The 25,043-nt window shown below is 41.2% G+C and overlaps 1 protein-coding gene across 9 annotated transcripts in view; it reads right to left on the bottom strand.

Moving 5' to 3' along the window:
* Positions 1-25,043, bottom strand: part of magi1b (membrane associated guanylate kinase, WW and PDZ domain containing 1b) — a 143,414-nt gene that overhangs the window by 41,258 nt on the left and 77,113 nt on the right. For 4 of the 9 annotated variants that reach the window (XM_088005434.1, XM_088005430.1, XM_088005431.1 and 1 more), the window contains exons 3-12: positions 24,372-24,491; positions 23,730-23,969; positions 18,134-18,359; positions 17,224-17,306; positions 16,585-16,617; positions 10,784-10,841; positions 8,236-8,369; positions 6,656-6,772; positions 3,738-3,923; positions 2,992-3,648 (exon numbers count right to left, since the gene is read on the bottom strand). In XM_088005434.1, the coding sequence (XP_087861560.1) occupies positions 2,992-3,648; positions 3,738-3,923; positions 6,656-6,772; positions 8,236-8,369; positions 10,784-10,841; positions 16,585-16,617; positions 17,224-17,306; positions 18,134-18,359; positions 23,730-23,969; positions 24,372-24,491 (1,854 nt within the window). Of the gene's footprint in view, positions 1-2,991; positions 3,649-3,737; positions 3,924-6,655; positions 6,773-8,235; positions 8,370-10,783; positions 10,842-16,584; positions 16,618-17,223; positions 17,307-18,133; positions 18,360-19,956; positions 20,177-23,729; positions 23,970-24,371; positions 24,492-25,043 lie in introns of those variants that run through there. The other 5 variants (XM_088005437.1, XM_088005432.1, XM_088005436.1 and 2 more) reach the window with 3 other exon arrangements.

The raw sequence follows: 25,043 nt of genomic DNA, 5'->3' as shown, positions 1-25,043 counted from the left end.
ATGTGAAAAGCTCAGCTCTTTCTGCTGGACTCAACTTCAGTACAATGCAGGACTGATCTGTCCTTTGCCATAATGCCCATTTTTAAAAAGGCATGCCAATGTTTTAAAACCCTTTACAATAATCAATGGAAAAATCTTAATTAGCCTTATAGTCATCAAACCTTTCACAGGATTATCTTATCTGCTTTTTGCAAGTTTCCACTAATATTTTGACAATTTATTTTTGGCGATGAAGGCCTTCTTGCCATCAGCAAGAAGGCTGATTTGATACGATCAAATCGTATCAATCATTTGGCGTCTCAGAGTTGGGGCGGTCATGATATAACATTTCTCAACTCGTCCAAAAATTGCGTGGAAATCTGGCATAGCAGTAGCAAACGAAGACAATGGTGTTTACCGAAGGCAGACAAGCAACGTCTGCATAAGGAAGATGTCGACGCTGAAGTGTTCCAATTATCATGGCTCGCTCATTACTGCTTGTTCGAAGGAATTGAGCACTTCATCAGCAGGACTTAGTGTTTAACTGTGCAAACGAGAGAAGTGCAGACTGATGTTCTCTTATTAATCTCCTCGACGGCGAACAAGCAAACATATTTGCTCTTTATGTCTGTTTCGGTTCTCCTCTTGTTCCTCATTAACAGTAAACAGGGTTGAATACACGCATCAAAAGGCTGTTTAGATCGCCGGTCCATTTATTTTTTTTTGTCATTTGTCCATATTCATTTTAAACTCTGATATTTCTCAGCTAAAGTCAGTTTGTGTCCATAAAGGACAGTCCCAGCAAAAACTAAGGTCCAACCAGTTTTACAGGCACAGTTTAAATCCCTCAACAAGGCGAGATTGTACCATTTTATGGGCTTGTGTGCATTATCATGATGAAGGCATGATGCTCATTAACAAATGCAAGGAGAAGAGGACTTGTATTGTTGTTTTTTCTCCTCTTGGCCACATATCAAGAGGCTAGACAATGAGTAAGTGACTGAATGGATGATTTTATGTAGATACAGGTATAAACATTGAGAGAGTAACACAAAGGCATAGGTTTATAGTGAGACATCATTTGTGGTTGCTATTCACTTGATGAATTTCCTCAGACAGTTTTACCTACATCACCTTGCAGAGGTTGTAAATTACCCATGCATGCGCACACAGAAAAAACAACAACTGTTTTCTTCCTTCAATGAATAGGCTAAAATGCAAGTTGGGGACAATCTGACCTAGAAAATGGTGCCAATACTGGTATTACTGACCGGTATGTCTGAGGGACCAGATGGGAAATGCTGAAATTCGGTTATTGCACTTTTATCCTTTGTTCACAGCTGCTTTGTTCCCATTTGGTGTTCCGGCACAACAATGATTGTCAATCAGTGGCCGTAACAAAAGCCGTGAGTGGTGCAGCTTGAGCAGAATCCTTCACATGCTGCTGCACTGTTTGCAAAGAACTGACACCGGCTCAAGAACTTGGAAAATTTATGTTAAGGGCAAAATGTCACAGACTTCAGCTCAAAGTGAAGCCTGGTAGGTGTAGAGAAAAGAAAGAAAGAGAAAAAAGAAAACCCTAACCCAATTGGCTGCATCTTTAAAGCCATTTGCTCTAACATGGGCACAGAGAGAGCTCAAAATAAACTAGACAGGTTGTCAACTGGCAAACAAAGCGGAGAGGGATGAAGTAGAGGGCATCTGTGGAGACAGATAAGGTTGGTGTGAGACAGAGTAAGAACAATAGGAGAGGATATTCAGACTCTTTGACCTGAAACACCACAGCGCTTTAGGTCTTCCCCCCCCCCCCCCCCTTTACACTTCAAACCCTCCTTCTTCTTCTAACGTGGCCGTTTCCATTTCAGGTCAGCCACACTGCGTTGCAGAAGAATCCAGACCTCTTAAGCTTTTTCACATTTTGCTACACTGATACAAACTTTGTATTTTATTGTCTTTTTATTTTAAAACAGACCAACGCAAGGTAATACACAAAAGTGAAGGGGTAGGAAAAGATGTGCAGGCTGTAGTTGGCAGTCTGGTATTGACAATCAGAACTCCAGTATGCCATAAATAGCTGTATTTATGGCCATTTGGGTTGTTGAGATCATGTGGTAGAATGGCCCAGTCAAAACCTAAACTTAAATGAAATTGAGAATCTGTAGCAAGACTCCAAAATTGCTCTTCACAGACATATTTTGTCCAACGTGGCTGACGTTGAAATATCTTAAGAGGAATGTCTCTAGCCATCCAAAGCTGACAGAGAAATACCCCAAAAGATTAGAAGCTACACCTTATAGATGGCTCAACAATAAACAGGCAAACTACCCTCTGGTTTTTACTTGCAAAAAAAAAAAAAAAAAAAATGAAAACCATGTATTCTTTTTCTCTTAAGTTCACAACCAAGCCCTACTGTGTGTTGGTTTGTCACAAAATGAAATCCACATATAATAATATTGTCATTTATGGTTTTAATATGGCAGCAAAATAAAAAAAATAAAAAAATCGAGGGTTGTGAATAATTTTGCCAGACACTGCACATTCTTTTCATCAGTGCCATTCACTGAGCACCTCATCCTCTCCATGATCATTCATTTCCTCAAATGTTATTTGAACTTCCTCTAGTACTCCTTCCTGTCCTCCTTACCATAATCACCGCGCTCTCCATTTTGCCTTGTTCGCAATCCAATCTTTGTTTTTTTTTTTCCCCCCAACAATGTCTATTTGCATGAATAAATAAATGTGTGTGTCGATAAAGGAGCTCTGTGAGTGAAAACAGCCTGTAAGGCAGAAGGCTATTATTTTCGTCAATAGCATTGAGCAGTCGTTCATAGCAAAGGTTCATTGTTTTTTGGAGCGCTCTAGCATATGGGCACATAAATCAGAGCCTGCCACAGATCTCAGCTCTGGCTTTCTCACTTCCATCTGTGCTGATGAGTTTAACCACAGCCTGGAAGCTTATCCACAGACCAAATGTATATGTGTAAGAAAAATAAAGATCAGCCATTTGCTCACCTCTCTGCACCAGCATGGTGACCTCGCTGCCTTTCGGTAACTTGCTGAGCATGTCCACGACCTGGTTATGAGACATGCTCTGCACATTCCTCTTGTTCACCTCGATGATGATGTCCCCCTCCCTAAGGCCACGGCAGCGAGGGTAGTCCACGATCTGCTTCACCCGCTGCCCTCCACCACCAAGGCTGTCCGCGATAGTGAAGCCAAAGCCCTTGTCTCCTTTCTCCATGTGTACAGTGATGAGTTCTGGTTGCGTTGCGATGGACGACGCCAGGGTTACCACGTCGTTAGAGTATCCGAGCTGGGAGGAGGTATCGGAGGCCACCTCGGTGGAGGGACTGTGAGGTCGGGGAAAGCCATTGAGAGGCGGTCCGCCGTTGGTTGGGCCGTTGGTGCTCTGACTTCCTTGGCTGGATGGAGAGTCGTAGCTGCTCGTGACCTCCTGGCCGTTGACGATGATGGGATCTTTGTTATCGAGGATGGCCACCGAGGTTACCAAGCTGGTGTTTGGGTCGTCGGGGTCGAAAGGCAGTGGGTAGCCGCGACACAGCTCCAAGTTGACCATGGAGCCGATCGGGATGGACTGAAAGATCTTCACCACTTGGGCGTGCGTGTAGCCCAGCACGCAGGTGTCATTTACGCTCACAATCACGTCCCCTTCGAGGTGGAGAGAAAGAGGGCGTGTAGTGACTGAAACGGAACCAGTTCTCCCCTTCTTCGCAAATAATAAACGCAACGGCACCAACCTGTCTCCATCTTCCCATCAAGGGCTGCGGGTCCATCCAGAACCAAACTCTTTATCTGCAAGAACTCATCCGGCTCGTCCCCTCCAACAACGGTGAACCCAAACCCTCGACGGCTCTTCTTCAGTTTGGTATTGATGAAGGTCCCGTTCAGCTCTGAACGGTTCCTAGTAAAGAAAGGCTTCCCACCTGAACACAAAGATAATGCTGCTTTAACTACTCTCATGTGAAAACACACAAACTCAATTAGGCCTAACAGGATTTGGTGTGGATCCTTTAGAGAGCTGCTAGAGTCTTAAAACGTGGTCTACGTCTGCTAGCATTGGCCAAACACAATGACACTCAACGTCGGCCTCCCTGCAAACACAAGGTTTTAAGTATATCCTTTTTGATTAAGCCGTGCCAAAGCTTCTCCCATAAGCCGTCTACCTACAGTCAACGCGCTCTTTTGGCGAAGCATTATAGAGGTGTGGGTAATGGAACAAATCCAAGCTGTTTTTCTGCTTCTTGTCTGTTTAGTCTGACGTGATTTCTCTTTTAAAGTAGGCCTGATCCAAATAACAAATAGCCAGGACAACCCCTGGCATGAGATCTGGTAATATGATGCCAGAATAAGTCTGCCTTGTAACGCTGCCAACCAGAAGAAGACTTTATCTGGCAAAATAAGCCAGAGACTCTTATTGTGAAGAATTAAAGAAAATTATCCTTGAAGAGGTGCATTGTGCCGACAGACGCTAAAATGTTCCTCTATAGTAATCCTGCAGTTTTAGGTCCTTTTAATGAGGTGGCAGGAAAAGTATCAGCACTATTAAGCAGAGAGCAGCACACTCCCTCCATCTTTTGCTGTGCACTGCCAGTCAGACTCCTTCATGTGTTTAAGGGTGTCCTGCTAGGAGATGGTTAGCTCAAGGTATCCTCCTCAACTCTGTCCAGCTTCCCTCTCCCTGCTGAATAGAGCCTTCCCCCACAGTGTGATACTGCCACCTCTTTGCTTCATTACGAGTTTGTTGCGTTTAAGATTTTTACACCACATGCAAAGTTTTACTTTTACGTCCAAACAGAAAAAAAAAAAAAAAGTCAGGTTTTGGTCTTATCCGAACATAGCACATCCTTCCACATGTTTGCAAAGTCCCAGTCACGAATTGCGGAAAATCTCTGAAGATGTTCTAGTCATGCAAGCACGGACAGTGTGTTTTAGACCTCAAATTGGAAAGCTGTGCGGGTCAGGGTTTTCAAGCTGCCGAGTACAACCAATAGCCAGTCCAAACGGACGCCACAGACTCCCTGTGCTACTCTATAAACATCAGAATTTATTTTACGAAATAAACACGTTTAGAACAGAACTACAACTAAAATTTGACAGTTTTGCTTCTATATTTTTGCACAATTTATAACAAGTCTGTTTCTACTAAAAGACGCTTGATCGTGTTATACATTTTTCTTTAAAAAAAGGTTCCAGAGGAGGTGAAAGGAGGCTTCATGGATACGGAGCAGGAGCAAAGAGCAGGAAGAGAAGGAGGAAGTTCAAGTCATCTCTCCCATTGATCTTAAAGGGCAAGAGCGATATACTGGACTCCAACATCTTCTGGTTTCTAAGCTGGGACAGAGACTTGAAGAGAAGCGGCAAAAGCAAATGAGGTGGATTAAGCTGTGCTTGGGACATCAGGACACGCCACTGTGGAATATTGTCTCTGCTGCCTGGAAACTGAGCTGTTGGCACGTCATGAAAGTCATGAAGCTGTCTTACAGCAACAATCTTCAGTCAGAGGCCTCCTCAGATTCACTGCGAGACTGACTGCTACTGGAGAGGCGTCCTGCCTACAGCGTCACCATCCAAAATGACTGAGGACACTTGGATGACATGAGTGAAAGCATTTAATTTCAGAATAAAGTATTTCTGAACTGAACTGAATGAGACCTGGTGAATAAAGCCTCATCTTTTACTACTAAACAACATTTAAGCTCCATGTGATGAAAGATTACATCCAACATGTTACTTCATCTGCTTCTGACAAATGGATTTCAGCAAAAAAGAAGGCAAGATGTCGGTGGGGAACTATATAACATTATTTCTTATAAAAGGAGAGCAACAGCCAAACTGTCAGCTGATATATTCACATCAGGGACTAGACCAAGACTCAGGGGAAAAAAAACATGAACTCAGGGAGTCAGATAAAGAGATTTTAAATGATTTCTTTGTCTGGCAGAATAACATAGGGGTACGATGGTCTTGGACAAGGAGACAAACGAGTGGGCTCAGAGCGAGACGGGAATTATGGACTGGAGCACAAGAGAAACTGAGGGAAGGTAGGAAGAAAAAAAAAAACCCAGCAAGACAGGGAGCCATAAAACAAAGATCAACAAAAGACAGAGACACCCGACGGAGAGGCTACGGAGAGTAAAAGGGGAGCTCCAGAATGAGGCAGTTAATTCTAAGCCATGACTGGGCTAATTAGACAGGCTGCTAGTGGGAGGCTGGAATGAAAGGAGCTGGCAACGCTGAGAAGGAAACCTGCTGCAGCTGGAGGTGTGTGCATCACTAAACGATGGGTGAAATCAGGCCATTATTTGATTTGAACATGGAACATTACAAACCCGTACAGAGCACGGTTATATTAAGGACGTCTCCTCAGAATCTCAACTCCGTTTCGAGTGCTCACTCGTACAAAATGTACCTCGTTGCATATTTTGAATGCGATAAAGTCTCCCCACCCCTCCCTCGCCGTATTGATTAAGAATAAATTAAATAGCTTCAGAGTGTCTGGTTTTTCATTGTGAAATCTAAAACACAGTCTCAGGCAATGGCAGAAAGAAATGACAGGAGGAGCTAAATCTTATTTAGCACCCAATAGGTTGCTCAGGGTAAGAGAATGGGAGAAGATAATGAGCGCACCTTTTTGTTTCTACGGAACAGAACTTACGTTTTTGTCCCATGGCGTTGGGTACGGGTGGACCCGTCTGGGGGTCCCTGTACGTCTCGTGGTTGGCGGCATAGGTGGCCAGGGGAGCGCCTGCCAATGCAGAGTCCTCGATCCACTCTGCAACAGCAAAACACATCACATGTTCTCTAGATGGGGGAATAAGTAGGAGGATAGCGATTCCTGCTTGTTCGGCTCCAGGACAAGATCTGACTCTTATGAAGCTGACTGAGAAAACGAAGGAGTTAAAAAGCTCGAAATGGAGCACAGCTCGACCTGGTGCTGGTTCATTGCACCCTTTTGCCATGTCTTTATCTTTGCTCTTTTGCTGGTTTTGCACCTGACTTTTTGATAAAACTGACGATATTTCATACCGACCATGAGTAAATCCATGCCCACCAGGTAGATGTTTCACATCCTCCGTTGACAATTTAAAGTAATTTTCTAGCTTGCACACACAGTTTCCAACAAGGCAGTGTGGTTTTATGACTTCAGTAAATAACCCTAAACAGCATGAGGTTGCTTGAAGGTATATTGGCTCCATGAAGTGCTTAGAAAATAATGTACTTTTGAATACACAAGGCATTTAAGCAGTTTTACGACTATTTACCACTATATATATATATATATATATATATATATATATATATATATATATATATATATATATAAATAAACTACCAAGAAAAAAAAAAAAAAATCGATGCGACATGGGCAGGAAACTGTTTATTTACAGGTCTGAAAGGGAAGTAGGGAGAAATGAAATTCCAACTGGAAAAAAGCCAAATTGACCAGTAGCAGTTTGAGCGGGTCCTACAAGCTTCCTGTTGAATTCATTTCAGCGGCTGTATGTGATTTATTGCCTTGTTATTTCAGCATTGGAAAGATCAGATTGAAACCTTGATGTCTATTCTCAGTGGAGAGATATAATCAATACTGTAAAAGGGTGCAAAATGAGTAAAACTCTGCATGAAGGGAGCTTTTTTTTTTTTTAAAGCTGTTCTTTCTGATCTAGAGTAAAAGTCAGCAGGTAATTGAGGTGAATCTAATGTTTTCTGCTGGGTGAGCGCACAGCGGGGTGTGATAAGTGAACTCCCTCGTGGGCTGACCTGCATTTAAAATCAATTCCTCGGTGGGGTTTCCTATGCGTGCATAAAACGTGAGAAGCAGAATGCGGAAACAGCCTCCCAACACTGGCTGCGTTCGGTAGCTTCGTTTGATAAGAGCTACGTTCCAAAAGAGCTACGTTCACATTTCAAATGCGAGGCTTATTATTTCAAGCAGAAGTCAAAACTTACTTGTGTTTCGCACCTAGGAGAGAAGCTTCAAGTTAACGCAGCAAATGAGACAAACGCAACAAAGAAATCCAAAATGAACTGAAATAAAAGGCTGCGCCACGCAGCCGCAAATCATAGTTATGCCTTTATGGGACAGCGCTTAGCAAATCATACGGCAGTAGCAGGCGGCATCACATAAAAAAATAGCAGTAGCTGGTACGAACACTCAAACACAGGCAACGCAGGCGTAAACATGAATATTAAAGAAAGAAAATGACGCCCCTTGGCGGGGGCTTGTGAACAAACCTCGGATGTAGCGCTCACCTTCAGGTGGCTGCTGGCTTTGGGGCTGAGGCTGCTGGGCGGGCTGCTGTTCCAGCTGCCTGCGCCTCTTAGCCTCCAGCAGCGGGTTTTCGTACTGGGTCTTCCTGTTGATATGACTGTGGATCAGGGGGACGGGGAGAAATGAGGAATGCAGGAGGAATGGATTTAAGGAGGAGGGGGAAAAAACAACAACAACAAACAAACGGGAAAATTTGGCAGGTGTGCAGAGAACAGCGGGAGGACAGAGAATAGAGCCAGGTAGGGCCGAAGAAGGAAGGCATGGGGGGAAGACAAGGCAATAAGATCCTGATTAATAAATCAAAGCACAATAGAAATGCACCTGCAAGAGTCCTCTATTTAAATGCATATAACCAAATTACACCAACAAAACTCTACATGTCTGGCAGGGAAAGTTGTTCTTAAATCAAATAGGTTTTTCCCAGTAAATATTTTTCTAATGGTAAAGTTGACAAAATTCCCACCAGATGTTGGTAACAACTAATGCAAACTGGGATAACAAATTCAATATGTTCAACATGTTCACAGCTTAGAAATAAAATTTAGGCAGGATGATGTCTTTGAATTACCACACATTCAAATTCTGTTTGCCAATAAAATATTTCGCCCGTTGAATAAAATCCAACTCCTCTCAAAGGTCATGCTTGATAAATACCTTTAGAAACCAAGATGCTAAAGCTAAGCAAAAGTAGCGGGACACTGAAGAAAATTTGGTTTGATTGCAAATGATGTCGGCATCTTAATATTCCGCGACTGTATTGCAATTGCATGTTCTCTTGATATTATGAAGGCCTAGTAACAACTAAAGTTAGTATTCGGGTAAATGTTGAACACATGAAAAAAAAAGAGATGTAAAAGGCAGAGAAAGCCATGAGGTTATCTGAAGTCTGTTGGTGTTCAGAAAGCAATCCTTCCACATCATTACTGCAAATTAAGATCAGGTGGCTTCTCATTACAAGGCAACTCAAACATTACCTTACTGTTGCAAAGGTGTTTCTAATCTTGTAAATGTTGCTAAATAATGCATTTTCCAGGGATGGAAAGAACATCATTTCACCATTAACCAGCCACAACCAGGTGCTGTTTGCAAGATTTCTGACAGCGAAGTCAAAAGAATAATCAGAAGCCTTGTACAGCCGCAAAGAGATTTATAAATAGCCGGGATTTGCAGATAGGTACGTTATAACTTCAGTGGCTTCTATGCAAATTCACCGCACAATACTCGACTCTTGAAGAAAAAGATTATTGCATAACATTTGGACAGGTCTAAGAAGCACTGGCTTATAAAATGTGCAGATACATTCAAAAATAGGCTTTTTAGATGTGGTTTTTTTACCCAAACAAATAGTGAACTTTGGAAGCGAGAATCCTGGTGTGGGTTTGTTTTATAGCAAATGGTACCATCAGACTTCATAAAATTAAACAAAGAATGAATGGGGAAATTCATAGGGGCATTCTTGACAAGAATCTGAAGATGAAATGACCAGCGTTTTTCTTCAGAAAGACAATGATCCCAAACAAACTAACAAGAAAAAGAAAACGGAAAGCTACGTGAATGACCAAGTCATTCTCACAACTTGACATCAATTGAAAACAGAGTGTGGAAGAAGTTTCCAGAACCTTTAACATTTGAAAATGCAGTGGTGGGGAAAAATGGATCAAAATTACACCTGGCCAATTAATGTGACTGTTTTTGCCCTACAGGAATCTCATTCAATCTGCCATCCTCCCATAGAAAGGCATAGAAAGGCATCCATTCATTAGGTTTGTTCATTTTCCAATTCCACATTGCTCATCTTAATTAACGGACATATTTGTATACATCACATTTGTGAATTATTTGAGCCGTTACTGACATCTGGTGAGAGTTTTATGTCAACAGCTCCACTGGAAATGTATTTACTAGAAAAACTGTTCGAGTCGAAGCCTTTTCTGAAGGTTTAATTCACAGAACATCTTTCACATCATCCTGCATGCCTGGGAGGAGCCCAGCAGCTGAAAGCACTTTATTATGAAGGAAATGAGAGCAATTGTGAATAATGTATATAAGAAAATGTATTGCATTGACAAAGCAGGACAAAAAATAAATAAAAATGATGCCACATCCCCGAGCTCCCAGGTGCTGCTTTGAACGACATCAAATACACACTGAGCATATTTGCATTAATGCAGAGGGCCGGCGGCTCCACGCCGTCTAAAATGAACGAGGTGCACACACACACACACACACACGTAAACCCAATTGTTGCTTATTTTCCCAAATGGTAGTGGCACAAACAGAAATGTCCTACATTCAAGCATCGCGAAAAAGCCGAGGCACAATTTGCTTGAAATTGACGGAAAACAAAACTGTAGGCTCAGATTTACAGTGAGGTCAAGAGTTTCGCTTGTTGGACTAAAAACGGGAACACTCGTCTTTTATGCCCGAGAAGAAACATTTGCTAGACGAGGCCTTCAGTTGATTTCTTTTCATAAATGTCTATCTGCAAACTTCATACAGCGTGTGACTTACTCAACATAGTAGACCCCGTAGACTGGATCATCGATTTTCTCCCATCCATGAGGAAGTTCTGTAAAGACAAAACACAAAGAGGACCAAGCAGATGAGGACAACAAAGTTGCAGGAAGGCTTGGATTCAATCGTCACTGTTGGGCAACATCATCATGAAACAAGCACTGATTTATTCGTCCATAAACCCTGATTTTCCTGATCAGCCCAAGTCTCAAAACCAGAGCATCCAGTGCTGCTGTCAGGAACCTGGGGTCATTTCGATCCAATTTTACGGTGGCAGCTCAACAAATTAGCCAAAATCAGAAACGTTTGTTTTCATCAGTGTTAGAGATTTTTTGGTATTATCATCAATCAGTAATGCTCTTCATCGAGGGAGATTTACATTGATATTAATATCTTTAAAATATACAAAAAATAAACAAAAAATTGCAGGCGAGAGTCGCTCATTAAAGCAATCTATCATAAACTAAACCTTTAAGCTGAATTTTGGAATAAACTTCCAGAAAGAGATGCTCAAACAGAGTTTGACAAAATGCAACGTTTATTACTTGCTTCGGTTACTGCATTGTGTTTTTATTGCGTAAAGCACTTTGAACTGAGTTGTTGCTAAAATGTGTGGTACAAATAAACTTGACTTTTTACATACAGACTGCTGGGATAAATGTACGTTTCAATGTTATTCTCATGAATTGAGACGCGCCTATAATTTGAAATCCGTCAGCAGCTCGGCAGGATCGCAGGTCGTCCTTCTCCTCCTCACCTCCGTCACCTCTCACTGCTGACATTTCCGCACATCAGATAAGAGCACAGCTGGACCCCATGGGCAGAGACGTATGAAAGGCTTAGCGACGGAACGGAGATGAGAGGGAAAAAAAGCCCCAGCAAGACAGGTCGAAGAGCGGCAGAGCCAAAAGAGGAGGGGAAGCAGGAAAGGATAAAACAAAAAACAAGAAAGCAGGAAGCAGGCGAAGGCATAAAAAAAGGAGTGGAAGCGGATGGAATAATCCAGGATTTGCAACCGGCGTACAAAAACAGACGGGGGGTGAAAAAAGAAAAGGTTGAGTTGAAAAGATTCGAGTTTGCCGTTACGTGTGACTGAGTGCTTAATAAATGAGGAATTTTATAAATGCACATACCTCTAATTCAAACAGTGCATTCATGTAAAGCTGTCCTTGGCTTGAACAGAAAAGCACTGCGACTTTGGGGCTTCTCGGCTAAATTCCATGCATTTTTATCTGACGTCTCCTTCCTCTCTGTAGCTGCAGGACAGTGCGACTATAACACGCTTTTGAATTGATCTTTACCACTTTATAGTTTGTGTCGTTCTCTTGAATACAAACACACCGAATTGGAAGCGAGACCAAAAGATCCATCTCCTCCAGGTTGGAAACAGAATTTCTAGCATCAGAAATCACTTCAGATGCTGCTTCAGAACAGCAGCATGAACTTTTAGCATAATAGAAACATGAATGGGATTGCCTCTGTGGCATGTCATTGTCCGGCATGAATTATGTTCCAGTAATTCAGTCTCTTTGCGATGAATACAATATTTATCTCTCACAGCCCTGATCACAGCTGCACTCATCATTGTCAGCCATCCACCCACAAAAGCTAATTTCAGAGGCTTCTAAATGGCTCCAAAAACAGATTGTTCGATAACTCTTGACTTGTGACACTTGCTCCTGTTTGCAAGTGGGCATTAATTACAAACAACTGTCTGACTCGGAGCCACTGTCTGGCTGTTCAATTTGGAGGCCCTCTGCTGCAGCCGGGGAGTGAGGCCATTAACAGAAGAAGTACAGCGACTCGCTAAAGAATTTATATCCCTTGAACTTTCACATTTCAACATGCTGCAAGCGCAAACTCTCGCTGCTTTTACAGCTGTAAGTCTTTTGGAGTTTGTTTCAACTAGAGTTGTACATTTGGGCTACATTCAGACAGCAGGTCTTGGCGTTTAAGTCACATTTTTTGCTGAAATACTTTTTTTTTTTGCGTAGTCATTCATATCACTGATTAAAAGCGACCACAATCGGGCTTCTGTGTGAATGCCTTATGACCCTAAGATGACCTACATGCTCTGAAGAACAACAATGAGGTCACACAGCAGCGCACTGTTTACTGAAGTGATGAACGCCATCAATTGCAACATTTATTTAGCGACGGGAGCCAACAGTATCATCACAAGATCATGCAATGGAAGAAGCTGGTGAAAAAGAAAGCTCAACTAACACAGGAGCGTGTTTTTGTGGAGCATTGACTGTAGCTTCTGCAGAGAAGTTTGTTTCGATGTGTAGTCTCACGTCGATGACGTGAATATTTGATCAAATAAAAGGCTTTTAAAACTATCAAATATATATCCAAATTGGCACCAAGAATGGAAGAGGCACAGATGTCATTTTATTTTGGGGGGTAGGGGGTGGAAAGATTGAGGCAGGGCCGTTCAGACTGCTGTGAGAACGTTGCCATAGAGACAAATATTTACCCAGGCTTCTAACATACCGTCAGTCCAGCCCAATTGGTTGCTGTTATGAGTACCAATTTTCAAGTTTTACCATAGATTCTAATTTTGAAATAGGCTTTGACTTTGACTGGGCCATTCTGTCGTTTGATCTAAATTATTATATTTTAGGTCTTTCTATATGTTTTAGGATCGTTGTTCTGCTGAAGGGCATGTCTCCAATACAGTCTCAAATCTTAGTAGCATCTAACAGGTTAGATGCTACTAAGCTCTTCCAATTTTCTCATTATATATCCTAGTTAAGGTTGCATGCCAGACCTTTCACACTCTAAAGTGTGAAAAAGCTTAAAAACTACTATTCTTCCCTCAAGTTAACAATAATTCATCAGCTTAACTAGGTTTTATTCAGTGTCATCAAGGGCAAAGGGGGCCAGATGGAATCTTGAGAAAAACATTTAATTTTCCATCCTCTTATGCACCGCTTTGTGCTGTTCAAATACGACCTCAAAATGTATAGACATTTGCAACACTATAAAAATAATACTTTGATCTCTAAAATTTCTCTAGATGACACACAGGACAGCATTTGTATCCTAGTTCTCTGTACAATCAGCAATTAGGGTTGGTAATTTAGCATGCATAAACATTAGCTCATTATTCACCATTCTCCATATGCAGCTGATGCAGAAAGCTCAAGGAATGCAAGATGTGTGCGAGAGTGAGAGCAAGAGAGAGAGAAAGAGAGAGAGAGAGAGATGCTGCTGCTCCAAGTGCGAAGCTGTGGTGGCTGTGAATTATTTTATTCAAATGTTTTGAACTGGAACGTTAAATGGATTGTGGTCCTGCCTCACCTCGCGCTAAATTCTAATCACCCACTTGATTTCACACTGCACTAGTTTTGCTCCAGAAGCTGCACCTGTGTATGGCTATACGTGTGTGTGTGTGTGTGTGTGTGTGTGTGTGTGCGCGCGCGTGTGTGTGTGTGTGTGGTGACGATGTGCGAGACTGCAGAGTAGACGATGCCTGGTGCTGCTAGCTTCTGACAGGGATAGGATACATCTGCGTGTGTGGAAACACAAATGAGAGAGAGGCAGAGAGAGAAAAAACGTGTCACTCATTAGGCTGTGTTTTTCCTCTCACCCTCTGTCCCTCTTCCCACATCCTGCTTTCCAAAGCGAGGGGGAGAACCGAGCTCGGTGAATTACATCTCCAACTGTTTGCATCTCATTCTCCTGATACGCTACGTTGATTGAGGCCTCTTGAGTGAGGAATGTGGCACAGAGAAGAACTCGTCCTTGTGGGTGTATTATGCATGTGTGAACTTTTTTTTTTTTTTTTTTTAGCTGTGTTTGATTGCATTCATACCAGCTTTGCAGTTTCTGGGCTTATTATTTTTGCCTAATGTCATTCTAAAAACTGTTGATAATCTGATTCGTGTTTCAAGTCAGATGCAAAAAAAACTATTTCTCATTTCACATCAGTAAAATTATTCACATTTACGCTGCTTTATAAGGAGCTCTGGTGAGAAATGTGGCACAAAACCATTTTTAATTGCAGGAATAAGAGATTTACATCAATTCCACCTTTTCATTAGGAACATTCATTTAACCAAGAAATAAAAACATGTTAAGAAGCTATTTTTAAAAGGTATAACAACTAAAACGACCAAATTAATTGGTGTGAAAGGTTCAGGATTCAGAGGACAGGACTAAAAGATATGCTGTGGGAAGAGCCAAAAGAGTAAAATAAGAACTACAAACAATCCCTTTAAATGTTTATTATTATTATTAATCTTTTCCTTTAAATTTAGAGGACTGATGACTATTTTTAGGAACATTCAAAGCACTATCCATGACTTTGTATTTCCAACCGGTTTAAATCAAAGAGGAAAAACATACAACTCAAGCATGAGTTTATCTTTCCAAGTCAGGAAATGTCTCCTCACTGAAAAGTTCATTAATCAAGAATTAAACCAAGGAAAACTACAACTCTGATGAACAAGGCAGAATAATGAGCAAAAATAATCTAGTAATGACGTATGGTAAACAGGATTGTAAGGGAGGTTAAAAAGAAAAAGAAAAATCAACTCTCAGATTGAAAACTGCAGCATTAGGGGGCGTGATGTGTTCTCCAAGGTTCCATATATGGAACAATTAATCACATCCCACAAATCACATATTAATGAAGTTAAATTACCACATGGTAGAAAAGCTGGTGCTAATGTTTTAAACAAGGTAGCCATTAATCAGACAGGGAAAATGTATCAGTCATAACTAGTTAGTTTTTAATCCAGGAAGCATTTTTTCTGAACAAGTGGACTGATCGTCATGATTGAGATTTAGGTTTGTTTTATTTTAGAAAGCTGATGGGCCTGTTGCTGCCATCTGGCTCATGCAGAGAGCCATTAAACAAAAAAACATCATTAGAAGAATCTATTCTGGATCTGCAGTCTGTAGGAAGCGACGGCCTGCTGAGGTGGGAGTGTTTGGCCGTTTGATGTCCGTCTGTCTGTCTGCAGGCTACATGCAGTCTGTGTAAAAGGCCACATGTAGGCTGCGTTTGCTGACCGTCAGAGCCACATACGAGGGGCTACGCTGGATAAATGTCAAGTCTCTGCAAGAAGGATGTCTCATTTCTAGATGATTGGAGCCGTAGTCACTTCCCGCCTACGGTCAAGTCACCACGAATAAGCCGCCGGACGTACTGCACGATTAAGTAGATGTGGACGATCAACTTTACTGATAAACATCTTTTAATCTCATCAGAAGACTCGAGTAGGGTTGGGCATTAAAGGTTAGAAAATAAAATCTCCAATTTCTGATTTTAATCATTTTTCTTTACAAATGACAGAAAATATTTCCCAAAAGTGGCTTTAATTTCAGTCATCCCTTCTGTGAGTTGTACCAGAATGCAGAAATGTCTGTTTAATTACAAGAATTTTGTTAAAGTATTAGCAGAATAAAGATGCAATTTTACCACAACGTCTGAAAAATGAATTGTTAGTTTTTGTGTTGGAGGTCTCATAAAATTACTACTTCATTCTACAAATATTAAGACTTCATTTTGGTTATACTAAGACTTTATTCTAAAATTACTACGACTGCATACTTTTAATATCATAACTTTAATTTTGTTTTTTAAAAAAACTTAGTCTGACTCTTATATTCCGTTGTAGAGTTGACCTAAATTCAAAATCTAAACAAAAGCTGCAAAAACGATTCTCAAGCGAGATGACATTACTCTGACCTATGAAAACCCAAGGATGCACTGGTGAAAAACAAAAAAACAATTAAATTTTCAAAATAAAAAAAAGTTATAAAAGAGGTCAGGTGTTACTTCTTACCTAGATCGTCCAGCTCTTCTGTATGGACCCCTTCTACTCAGAACAATGGATTGTTGAAGACACAGAATGGGGATGAGAGAGAGGGAGGGGGGAACAGACATTAGGTGGATGCAGTAGCAACATCTGGCCACTTGGTGGCAAGAGGTAAACAAAGCCAGTCCATTAAAGTCATGTGATGACCATTGTTTACAAAACACAGCATGCTGGGTTTCTGCCATGTGACCGGATCTATGTGTTGTCTGAGGCAATATTGTCATAAAGGCAGTGGCTAAACATTTATCTTGTTCATGTGACTGAAAACTGTACATTTTATTTCTTATAAAAACATGCTAAACAGATTTCAGAGACCTCTAACTCCTGAAGCATGGATTATCTTAAGTAACTAAGGCTTGTTTTCCTGAGAAAGCTGGAAAAAAACAAAAACAAAGCAAACACAGCAGCACCATTCATTTCTGTTGCCCAACACTGACACCTAAAGGTTACTGTGGAAACAGCCTATCTGGATTATACATCTATGACATAGAAATGAACCATGATGTGAAATGTGTCTTTTATCATCAAGTTGTTTCTTCCAATGAATCCGGCACTGAACTAGATAATGGTAGTGAAAAATTAAGAATACTTCCATTGATCACATACCATCATCTTCACATTCTTCCAGGGGTTTCTGAGGTTTGTCCAGGCACCGAGGGTCTAGCCAAGAGGTGGTCTTTGTGTTGTGGCTGAACAAAACATAAGACAAAAGTTTACCGACACGCCAATGACAAGTTAAAAAGTCAATCACCATTGACTGATTAGGATTTAGATTCACATAAGACGTGCAGCTTGGAAAAGCAATGCAAGTCTACATTCTGCAGTGCTTTCCAAAAGTTTTCATACTTGGTATTGACTTGTACCAAATACGAGATTTGTCGTCTTATATTGATCTTCCAGCAGGAGAACAACCCTAACAAGGTAGCCTGAGCTACTATGACATATTTGGATCAAAAAGTGTGAGAGTCGCACAGTCGAATCCCAGATGTAAATCAGGATGAGAGTCTTTGGCAAGAACATTTCTGGTCACAGATGCTTTTACTCAGATCTGAGAGATCTTAGGCCATTTTGCAAAGAAGAATGGGCAGAAAGGGGTAAGATGACACAAGTACATGCCACGCGTTCAGCCTTTTAAAAAGTGGAAGAATGTTTTGATTCATTCTTCCTCTTAAACATTGTGCTCTACTTTTCTTTGTCCATCATATGTTTAGTAAAATATATTGAGGTATGTGGTTTTAACATGTTAAAACATAAAAAAAATGTTCAAGGGGTATGAACACTTTTGTGTTACCATTTTAGAAGAGAATGTGCCGAGCATTTTATCGTCATCCTCTGTTTTTGCACTTCTTTAAAATCGACTCAGGCGTGGACAGTGATGCATTGAACAACATCTTTTACAAAAACAAAGAGCTGAATATATAAATATTTTAGCAATGCAAGAGTCAACCATTTCACTGAGCCAGACAGACACACTCAATAGCATATTTCAAATGAACGAGAGGTCTTTGTTTCTCACTCTATAAAGTAGACCTCTCCGGTCTCGGTGTAGGCCATCTCCCAGTTGTCAGGCAGAGGTCCCAGCGGGTCCTCCGGGGGAGGATGGCTCAGGTGAAGGTTTGTCTGCTGTGTGCTCTCCGTGGTGGCCGATGGTGAGGGGGTTGTCTCAGCGTAGGACGGGTCGCTGTGGCGAGGAACGTAGGGGCGCGCCGAGTGAGGAATTTCGTCCAATTCACTGGATTCTCCTGTGGGAAACGGAGACAAATGCAGCTCAGCCACTCGTCAAACCAGCAGCACCTTCTACAACAAAAGCTACCAGTAAACTCACGAAAATGCGGCCAATCAAAAACGATCAGCTAACGAGAGCTTTTGCAGACGTGATTACGTGAACTTCTGAAGAGGGCCGCGGCCACTTCCAGCCTGAAGCGACGCAACAAGGATTTGACCTTTAAAGCAAAAATAACTGCTTTATCTGGGGTTCCTACATAATGTTTTTGTCTGATTCCTTTACTTTTCTAAACTTAAATCAGCCGTCAGATCAAAGAGCAAATACAAACGTTCACGTTAGTGAGATTGAGTGGATACATTTCTATAAAAGTTGGATGCAAAATTTTCAAAAAGTACCACAAGTAAAATTCTGCTCTTAAAAAAAACTATAAAAAATAAACAACAAAAAAAAAACTGGCTATTGAACAGACAACTGCAGGACATCAGTTGCATTACATAGTGCAATTTTACAGGTAGACGCCACAAAATAAGTACGACTGCGAAAATTATTTTAGTAAACAAACAATCTATTGATTATTCTGTTGATTATTTGGATAAAAAAAAGGCACGTTTGACTGATTTTTCATTTAGCCACTTTAGCCTTTCCATACAATATTAAAAATATGTTAAAAGTCGCAAATAAATAATCCAATCTCTTTTTTAAATAAGAAAATAAAAATTGCACTGCCTAAATAACATAGGATTCCTTTAGTGAATCTGAAGAGGATGAAGCTAAAACTAAACCACTTGAGGAGTTTTGGCTAAAACATATTTAGAGACTAAGGTGTTTAATCTTAAATGTGAAATGAAAATATATGTAGTATTTTCCACCAAATGGCCTTTTTAAGTCTGTATACTGCAGTTAATGAAAAATCGATTACTAAGTTAGTTGAAGATTATTTCAATAACGTATCAATCACCATTAACTATTTCAGCCGTACAAGTAAGTAATAATTTCAGTTAGACAGTGAATCCTAGATTATTTCAGATTTCACACATAAAAACTGAATCTGTATACTCTCGACACGTCACAAACCTCCGGCGTCCAATAAATCTGACTGCCCTTCCTGAAGCTTTGAAGAGATTTACGTCAGGCAGCTGAGGGGGCAGTTCACACCTAGAGTCACGGCCTCTGAATTGTTAGCACTTAGCTTCCTGTTATCTCATTTTCACACTCACACTTGACCAGCAGCCATTACAGCTCCCACAATCACAAAAAGGCTCACAACTAACTTTTGGTCTGACCTTTTGGGCGGAAAAAAAAAAACAAAAGAAAAAACAAACAAAAAAACAACAAAAAAAAAAAACGAAAGAGTGCAGAGTCAGCATCCTAGGGGGTATTATAAATAATCCCAAAAACCAGGTTTTAACCAGCAGCACGGCTGTCAACATTACGGTTTTATGTATTAAACCTTACAATTTTTATGACAATTGCTTTCTCAATTGCAGAGGCTGCATAATTGCACACTTTCTGGAACTCACAGCAAGATGGCACTATTTAACATTTCTACTTGCTCGTGAACCGCCAAGAAATAAATTAATTAAAAAAAATAAGAAACAAAGACTGAAACTTACCAAGGAATTAGCTGTGGCATTCCAGCGACCCATTCAAATACCAAAGAACGATCCGTTCTCCACTTTCCTAATTTCCCTCTTCACAAAGCGGCAGTCTCTCCCTTGTCCTCCTGCCCAATCCTCCTCCACCCCCTTTCCAGGTCACTCCCTCATTCTCTGTTATTTCCGGCTACCTTCACCTCACTTCAATCCCCCTCCCACTTAACCCCTGAGCTCTCCTGTTCTTCGTCTTCCTCTTTGTTCCAAAGGCAACGAGTGCCTAAAAAGTAGGGTTGAAACCCAAGCTTATATTGCAAACGACACAGGAGGCGTTGTCCGGTTTCTGTGCTGTGTTGGTCAGTACATGCAGGTCTGTTTGTTAAAGGTGTCAGTTACAGAAGCCTTACAAAAACAAGCATGAGCTGCAGTTCCTTGCAATCTAGTACCTGTACTACTATGTGGTGGAATAAAACCAAAACTTTGACTGCATTTTGCATGTGCTGTGTTGTCTAGCATCCCTCACACTGACTCAGTTTATTTTAAGGACTATAACATCATAGGTTCTTTGATAAAGTTATTAGTTTTAAATCCAAAATAAAATGAAGAAATTACCAATTGGAGACTTATGGTGCCTTCACACCAAACACGTGTCACGCGTGTGGTGTACATTCAAAGTCTATGCGGAGGCACATCGAAGGCCCCTCATGGCACGTTTTGAGCATCTAGCGTGGCGAGATTTGAAGCGTCAAGTTTGTCCAACACGTCCGGCAAATAGGCCGGCAACGGAAAACGACGGCTGGAGCGATTTCGACGCATCTGACGCGCCCTCGACGTGCCTCCATATAGACTTTGAATGTAAACTAGATGCTTGACGCTCAAAACACGTTTGATGTGAACGCACCATCAAGTGTCTGCATTCAAAGTGCACACGTGTCAAACTCGAAGCACTGGGCGCGTTTGTGACGTGCGTAATGTGTTTGATGTGAACGCACCATTAGAAAAATAGCCAACAGTTGCTGGATTTCAGATATTCCTCTGCTGCCTTGCTACTGCCACCCTCACAATGTGAGGAAGATATGCATCCCCGTCTGTTCATTCACATCATCTAGCAAGCAGTCTACCTGGGAAACTCCGTAGCTCACTAAAATAGAACAATGCTGATCTTTATGCCACATTGCCACCATAAAACACAGGTTTTAAATTCGCAGATCCAATTCTAAGTGGATTGCGGTTCGCATCTCTCTGAGCTGCACACAAGTTTTTAAAAAGACACCAGCTGGCTTTAACCAATAACTATCAGTGTTCATGCTGTGGATGTACTGAGACCTCTCTGTTTTGTGTTTTTTTTTCCTCTGTAGCTTCACTGCAGAACAGCATCAGGATTCTGTGCAGCACACGCTGTGGGCGTCATCAGAAACACACGGCGTTCTTGGTATTAAAACCATCTGACCACCGTCCCAAAGCTCTGACCTGGTGGACGCAGACTCTTCTGCTTACACTCATTACTAGTAGTAAAACGTTTCACATAAAGATCACCACATGTAAATGCAGCATTTTACAATTCCTGAGCTGATTTAGATAAATTTCAATAATATCTATATTTACTATTGATAAATTTCCTGGTGAGCTAAAAAAATATTCAACGCTGAATGGACACTCAAGTCTATTTTGAATTTAAGTAATTAAAAACAGAAAAACATGCTGGTAAAATTGTTAAAGTCTTGTTTGAGGAATGCTGTGGTGGCAACGTGTTGAAGGAAAATTGTTGGAAAGAGAAGAACCTTCTTAAAGAGACAGAGGCCCATTTTCACGCCGCTAAATTTCAAAGTTAAATTTCTTTTAAGTCATGTTTAACATATACAGCATTTTTATAAAAATGGACAGTGATAGTTGCTTGATTGTGATATAAAGCGACACTACGAACCTGGAAAAACACATAATGATGCCCTTTTAAAAGCGATGAGGCACAATTTGTTTGGTTTCTACATCATAACACAGTGTTTTATTTGCAATCGGAAACATTTCCAAATAGTCAAAATATACTGCTCAAAAAAATAAAGGGAACATTTCACTTTAATTTTGTGTGTGGCTCCAAATCCAGGCCTCCATTGGTTAATAAATTTGATTTCCATTGATGATTTTTGTGTGATTTTGTTGTCAGCACATTCAACTTTGTACAGAACAAAGTATTCAATGAGAATATTTCATTCATTCAGATCTAGGATGTGTTATTTGAGTGTTCCCTTTATTTTTTTGAGCAGTGTAGTATTTCTTGTAAGTGAAGGAAAAAAGTAATGGAGTTCTTTCATGGTGCTGACCTGCAGAGTTCAGCAATAAGTGGGGGAGAGGCAGCGAGGCGTTATTCTGCACTCCATAAAAAAGAAAAAGAGACTGGTCACTTCTGTACTTTCTCTGGCATCCTATTAAACTGCTTTAAACCATCCAGCAGGCTTGAGACTAGGGCTGTTGTAAACGAATATTTTAGTAATCGAGTAATCTATCGATTATTCTTACGATTAATCGAGTAATCGGATAAAAAAAAATTCTAAAATGAAATATTGGTAAATCTGGCATAATACCGGTGTTACTATCAGATATCAATATCAGTCCAATTTTTCATATTTGAGCATCCCTAACAGTTGCTTTTTTGTAGTTTAGAAAACTAACCTGTAACAATAATAGCTCACTTTCTAAGTTAACCAGAAGAAAAGTTATAGAAAAATCTGAAATGCTATTGAATTTAATAACAAAGAGGCAGGCTCACAAATATGCTTATAAAAAATGTCTACAATCCAGCTTTTAGTTTATGTATTCATCTTCAGTTAGTTTAATAGATTAATTAAACTCACCTTGCCACCTAACCTGTCACGCTTTGGGTTTGAAAATACGGGAAATGCCGCCTGGAGTGGGAGGAGAGGGCGAATGAACGAACGTAAGATGGAGGGGAGGAAATAGACCAGCGGACTGACGAACCGTTAGACCGGGGGACGAACACGGGGGGAAGCAATACGGGATATTTACGACACCTTCACTGGTCACACTCAGAAACTCATCTACCAGCCATGTACGATGCGCTCCGCCACCCGTTTCTTCAGACCGGCCGCCACCCGTTTCTTCAGACCGGGATATGAAATTTATTGTGCGGTTCGTCGGTAAAGCTACATTTACACGGTAAGCATCAGCTACTCAGCCGCCCGCCCTGTTCAGGCTATCCGCTCACCTCAGCGCTCTTCCCGCCGTTCGCTTTCAACCAGCAGCCCCGGAGGAGAAATGCTGCCGTACTCCAGGCATTCCCCCAGTCATTTTAAGGATGCTTATTGGTTCCCCAAAAACGATGAAAAGTCGGGCATTATCATCAATCAATAAAATCCCCACGGGCCAATCTTGAAGATTGGACTTTATGCCGCTGAGACTTAGCTTTTGTCAACAACTCAGAGGCGGAAGTGAGAGCTCCGCGCAACGCAAATGAAGTCCCGGCCGGAACACGGTGCGCTAACTAATAAAACATAAATTAACGAAGCTTCGAGGCAGGTAAATTTTCCTCGAGGAATTTTAGTAATCGAGGTACTCGAATCATTCGAGGAATCGTTTCAGCCCTACTTGAGACCATAACTTTTTTAGAAACCTTGGCATACCGTGTGTAACCAACCGAACATATCTTCCACCACATGAATGAGCTCACTTCACCGAGAAAAGCAACACCTACAAACTCCCTGCTGCTTCCACTGATGTCACAGTCTTCACCCGTTCAAACCAGCTTTGTACATCGGCGCCGCTGCTCGTCTGCACGTTACCTGTAAAGCTGCTGTTCATGTCAGGGAGGTCCTCGTCGTCCTCCAGTTGCTGATCTGCAAGCCCTATTCCAGCATTTCGCATGTCATTGTAGGACTTGGCTCGTCGGGGAGTGGAGTTCTGCGAGCCTGGCAGGCTACCGCTGAGCCCGTCTGACAGTGGGGCATCACCACCGCTACTGCCGCTGATCACTTTCCCGCTGGGAGGCTGCACCGGTGGCTTGGGCGTCCCATAATAGTTGCCTGGGGGAACAAAGAAGGAGGGAGGATGACAAGATGGAGAGGTTGCAGATTAAAGTCACAGAAAAGTAGCGTTGGGAGCACGTGCGAATCTGGGTCAGAAGCGTTGGGCCGGGTTGAAATCAAGACTATCGGATATTCAAATACAAAGATTGTTCAGAAATAATTTTAGATTCAGATTGGTCGTATTAGTTGATTTAAAAAGGAGAAATGTCAAAATGATGCCAAAAATTTCTTCCAAAAAAATCAGAAGGGTTAGGAATTGTTATTCGACATCAAAATTGTGGTCAAGTTTATTTTTGAACTCATGCATTTAGACTCTACAAATTCAACCAACATTAAGCTCAAGCCTAACAGGTTAGCAACAGGATGTCCTGTAAAGGAAACTGTGGTGTTGCAGCTCACCTTCATATGTTCCAATTTCCAGGAGGGTTCCACTCTTCTCCAACACTAGGAAGTCCTCTACGGAGAGGAAGTTGTAATCCACACCAGGAACTTCTCCTTCACGTGGAGAGCGAGTAGTACCTAGACGCCAAATCAGAGACGAGGAAGAAGTTAGTGGACTTCATACAGAAATAATACAACTGTGAAACAGTGCAACGGAATATTTATGGCCATTTGTTAGCAGAACTACGTTACACAGGAAGAAGAAAATACATCTTTAAAAAGAATAAAGGAAAGAGTGTCACGACCTAAACATTGACATTAGCAACTGTATCACTTCTTCAGAACCTGCAAAATCCTTAAAGACATGCCTGATGTTCGATCAGGCTGCAAGAGAGCGAGAGAGAGCGAAGCTTTTAGGACAGGGGTGTCAAACTCATTTTGGGTAACATCAAACTCATTAATGTTCTCAAAGGGCTGCTACAGCCAAAATGCATTGATAAATGTATTAAACTGCTAATATATAATAAATAGCTGCCTCTGTATCTGTACCCTTTTAAAACTAAATAATATTAAACATCTTTTCATGTTGATCAGTCCCTTCAGGACTTCACAACGGTTTTTAATCAAAACCACAGATTTTGTGCTGCTTATCTAGAAATATTTGCAAGGAACTTTGCAATACTTGTGCTT

The sequence above is a fragment of the Poecilia mexicana genome, unplaced genomic scaffold, assembly GCF_051168715.1.
Source record: "Poecilia mexicana isolate PSO_F unplaced genomic scaffold, ASM5116871v1 scaffold_5, whole genome shotgun sequence".
Classification (NCBI taxonomy): Eukaryota; Metazoa; Chordata; class Actinopteri; order Cyprinodontiformes; family Poeciliidae; genus Poecilia; species Poecilia mexicana.
This window is presented reverse-complemented; position numbering and strand designations above follow the sequence as displayed.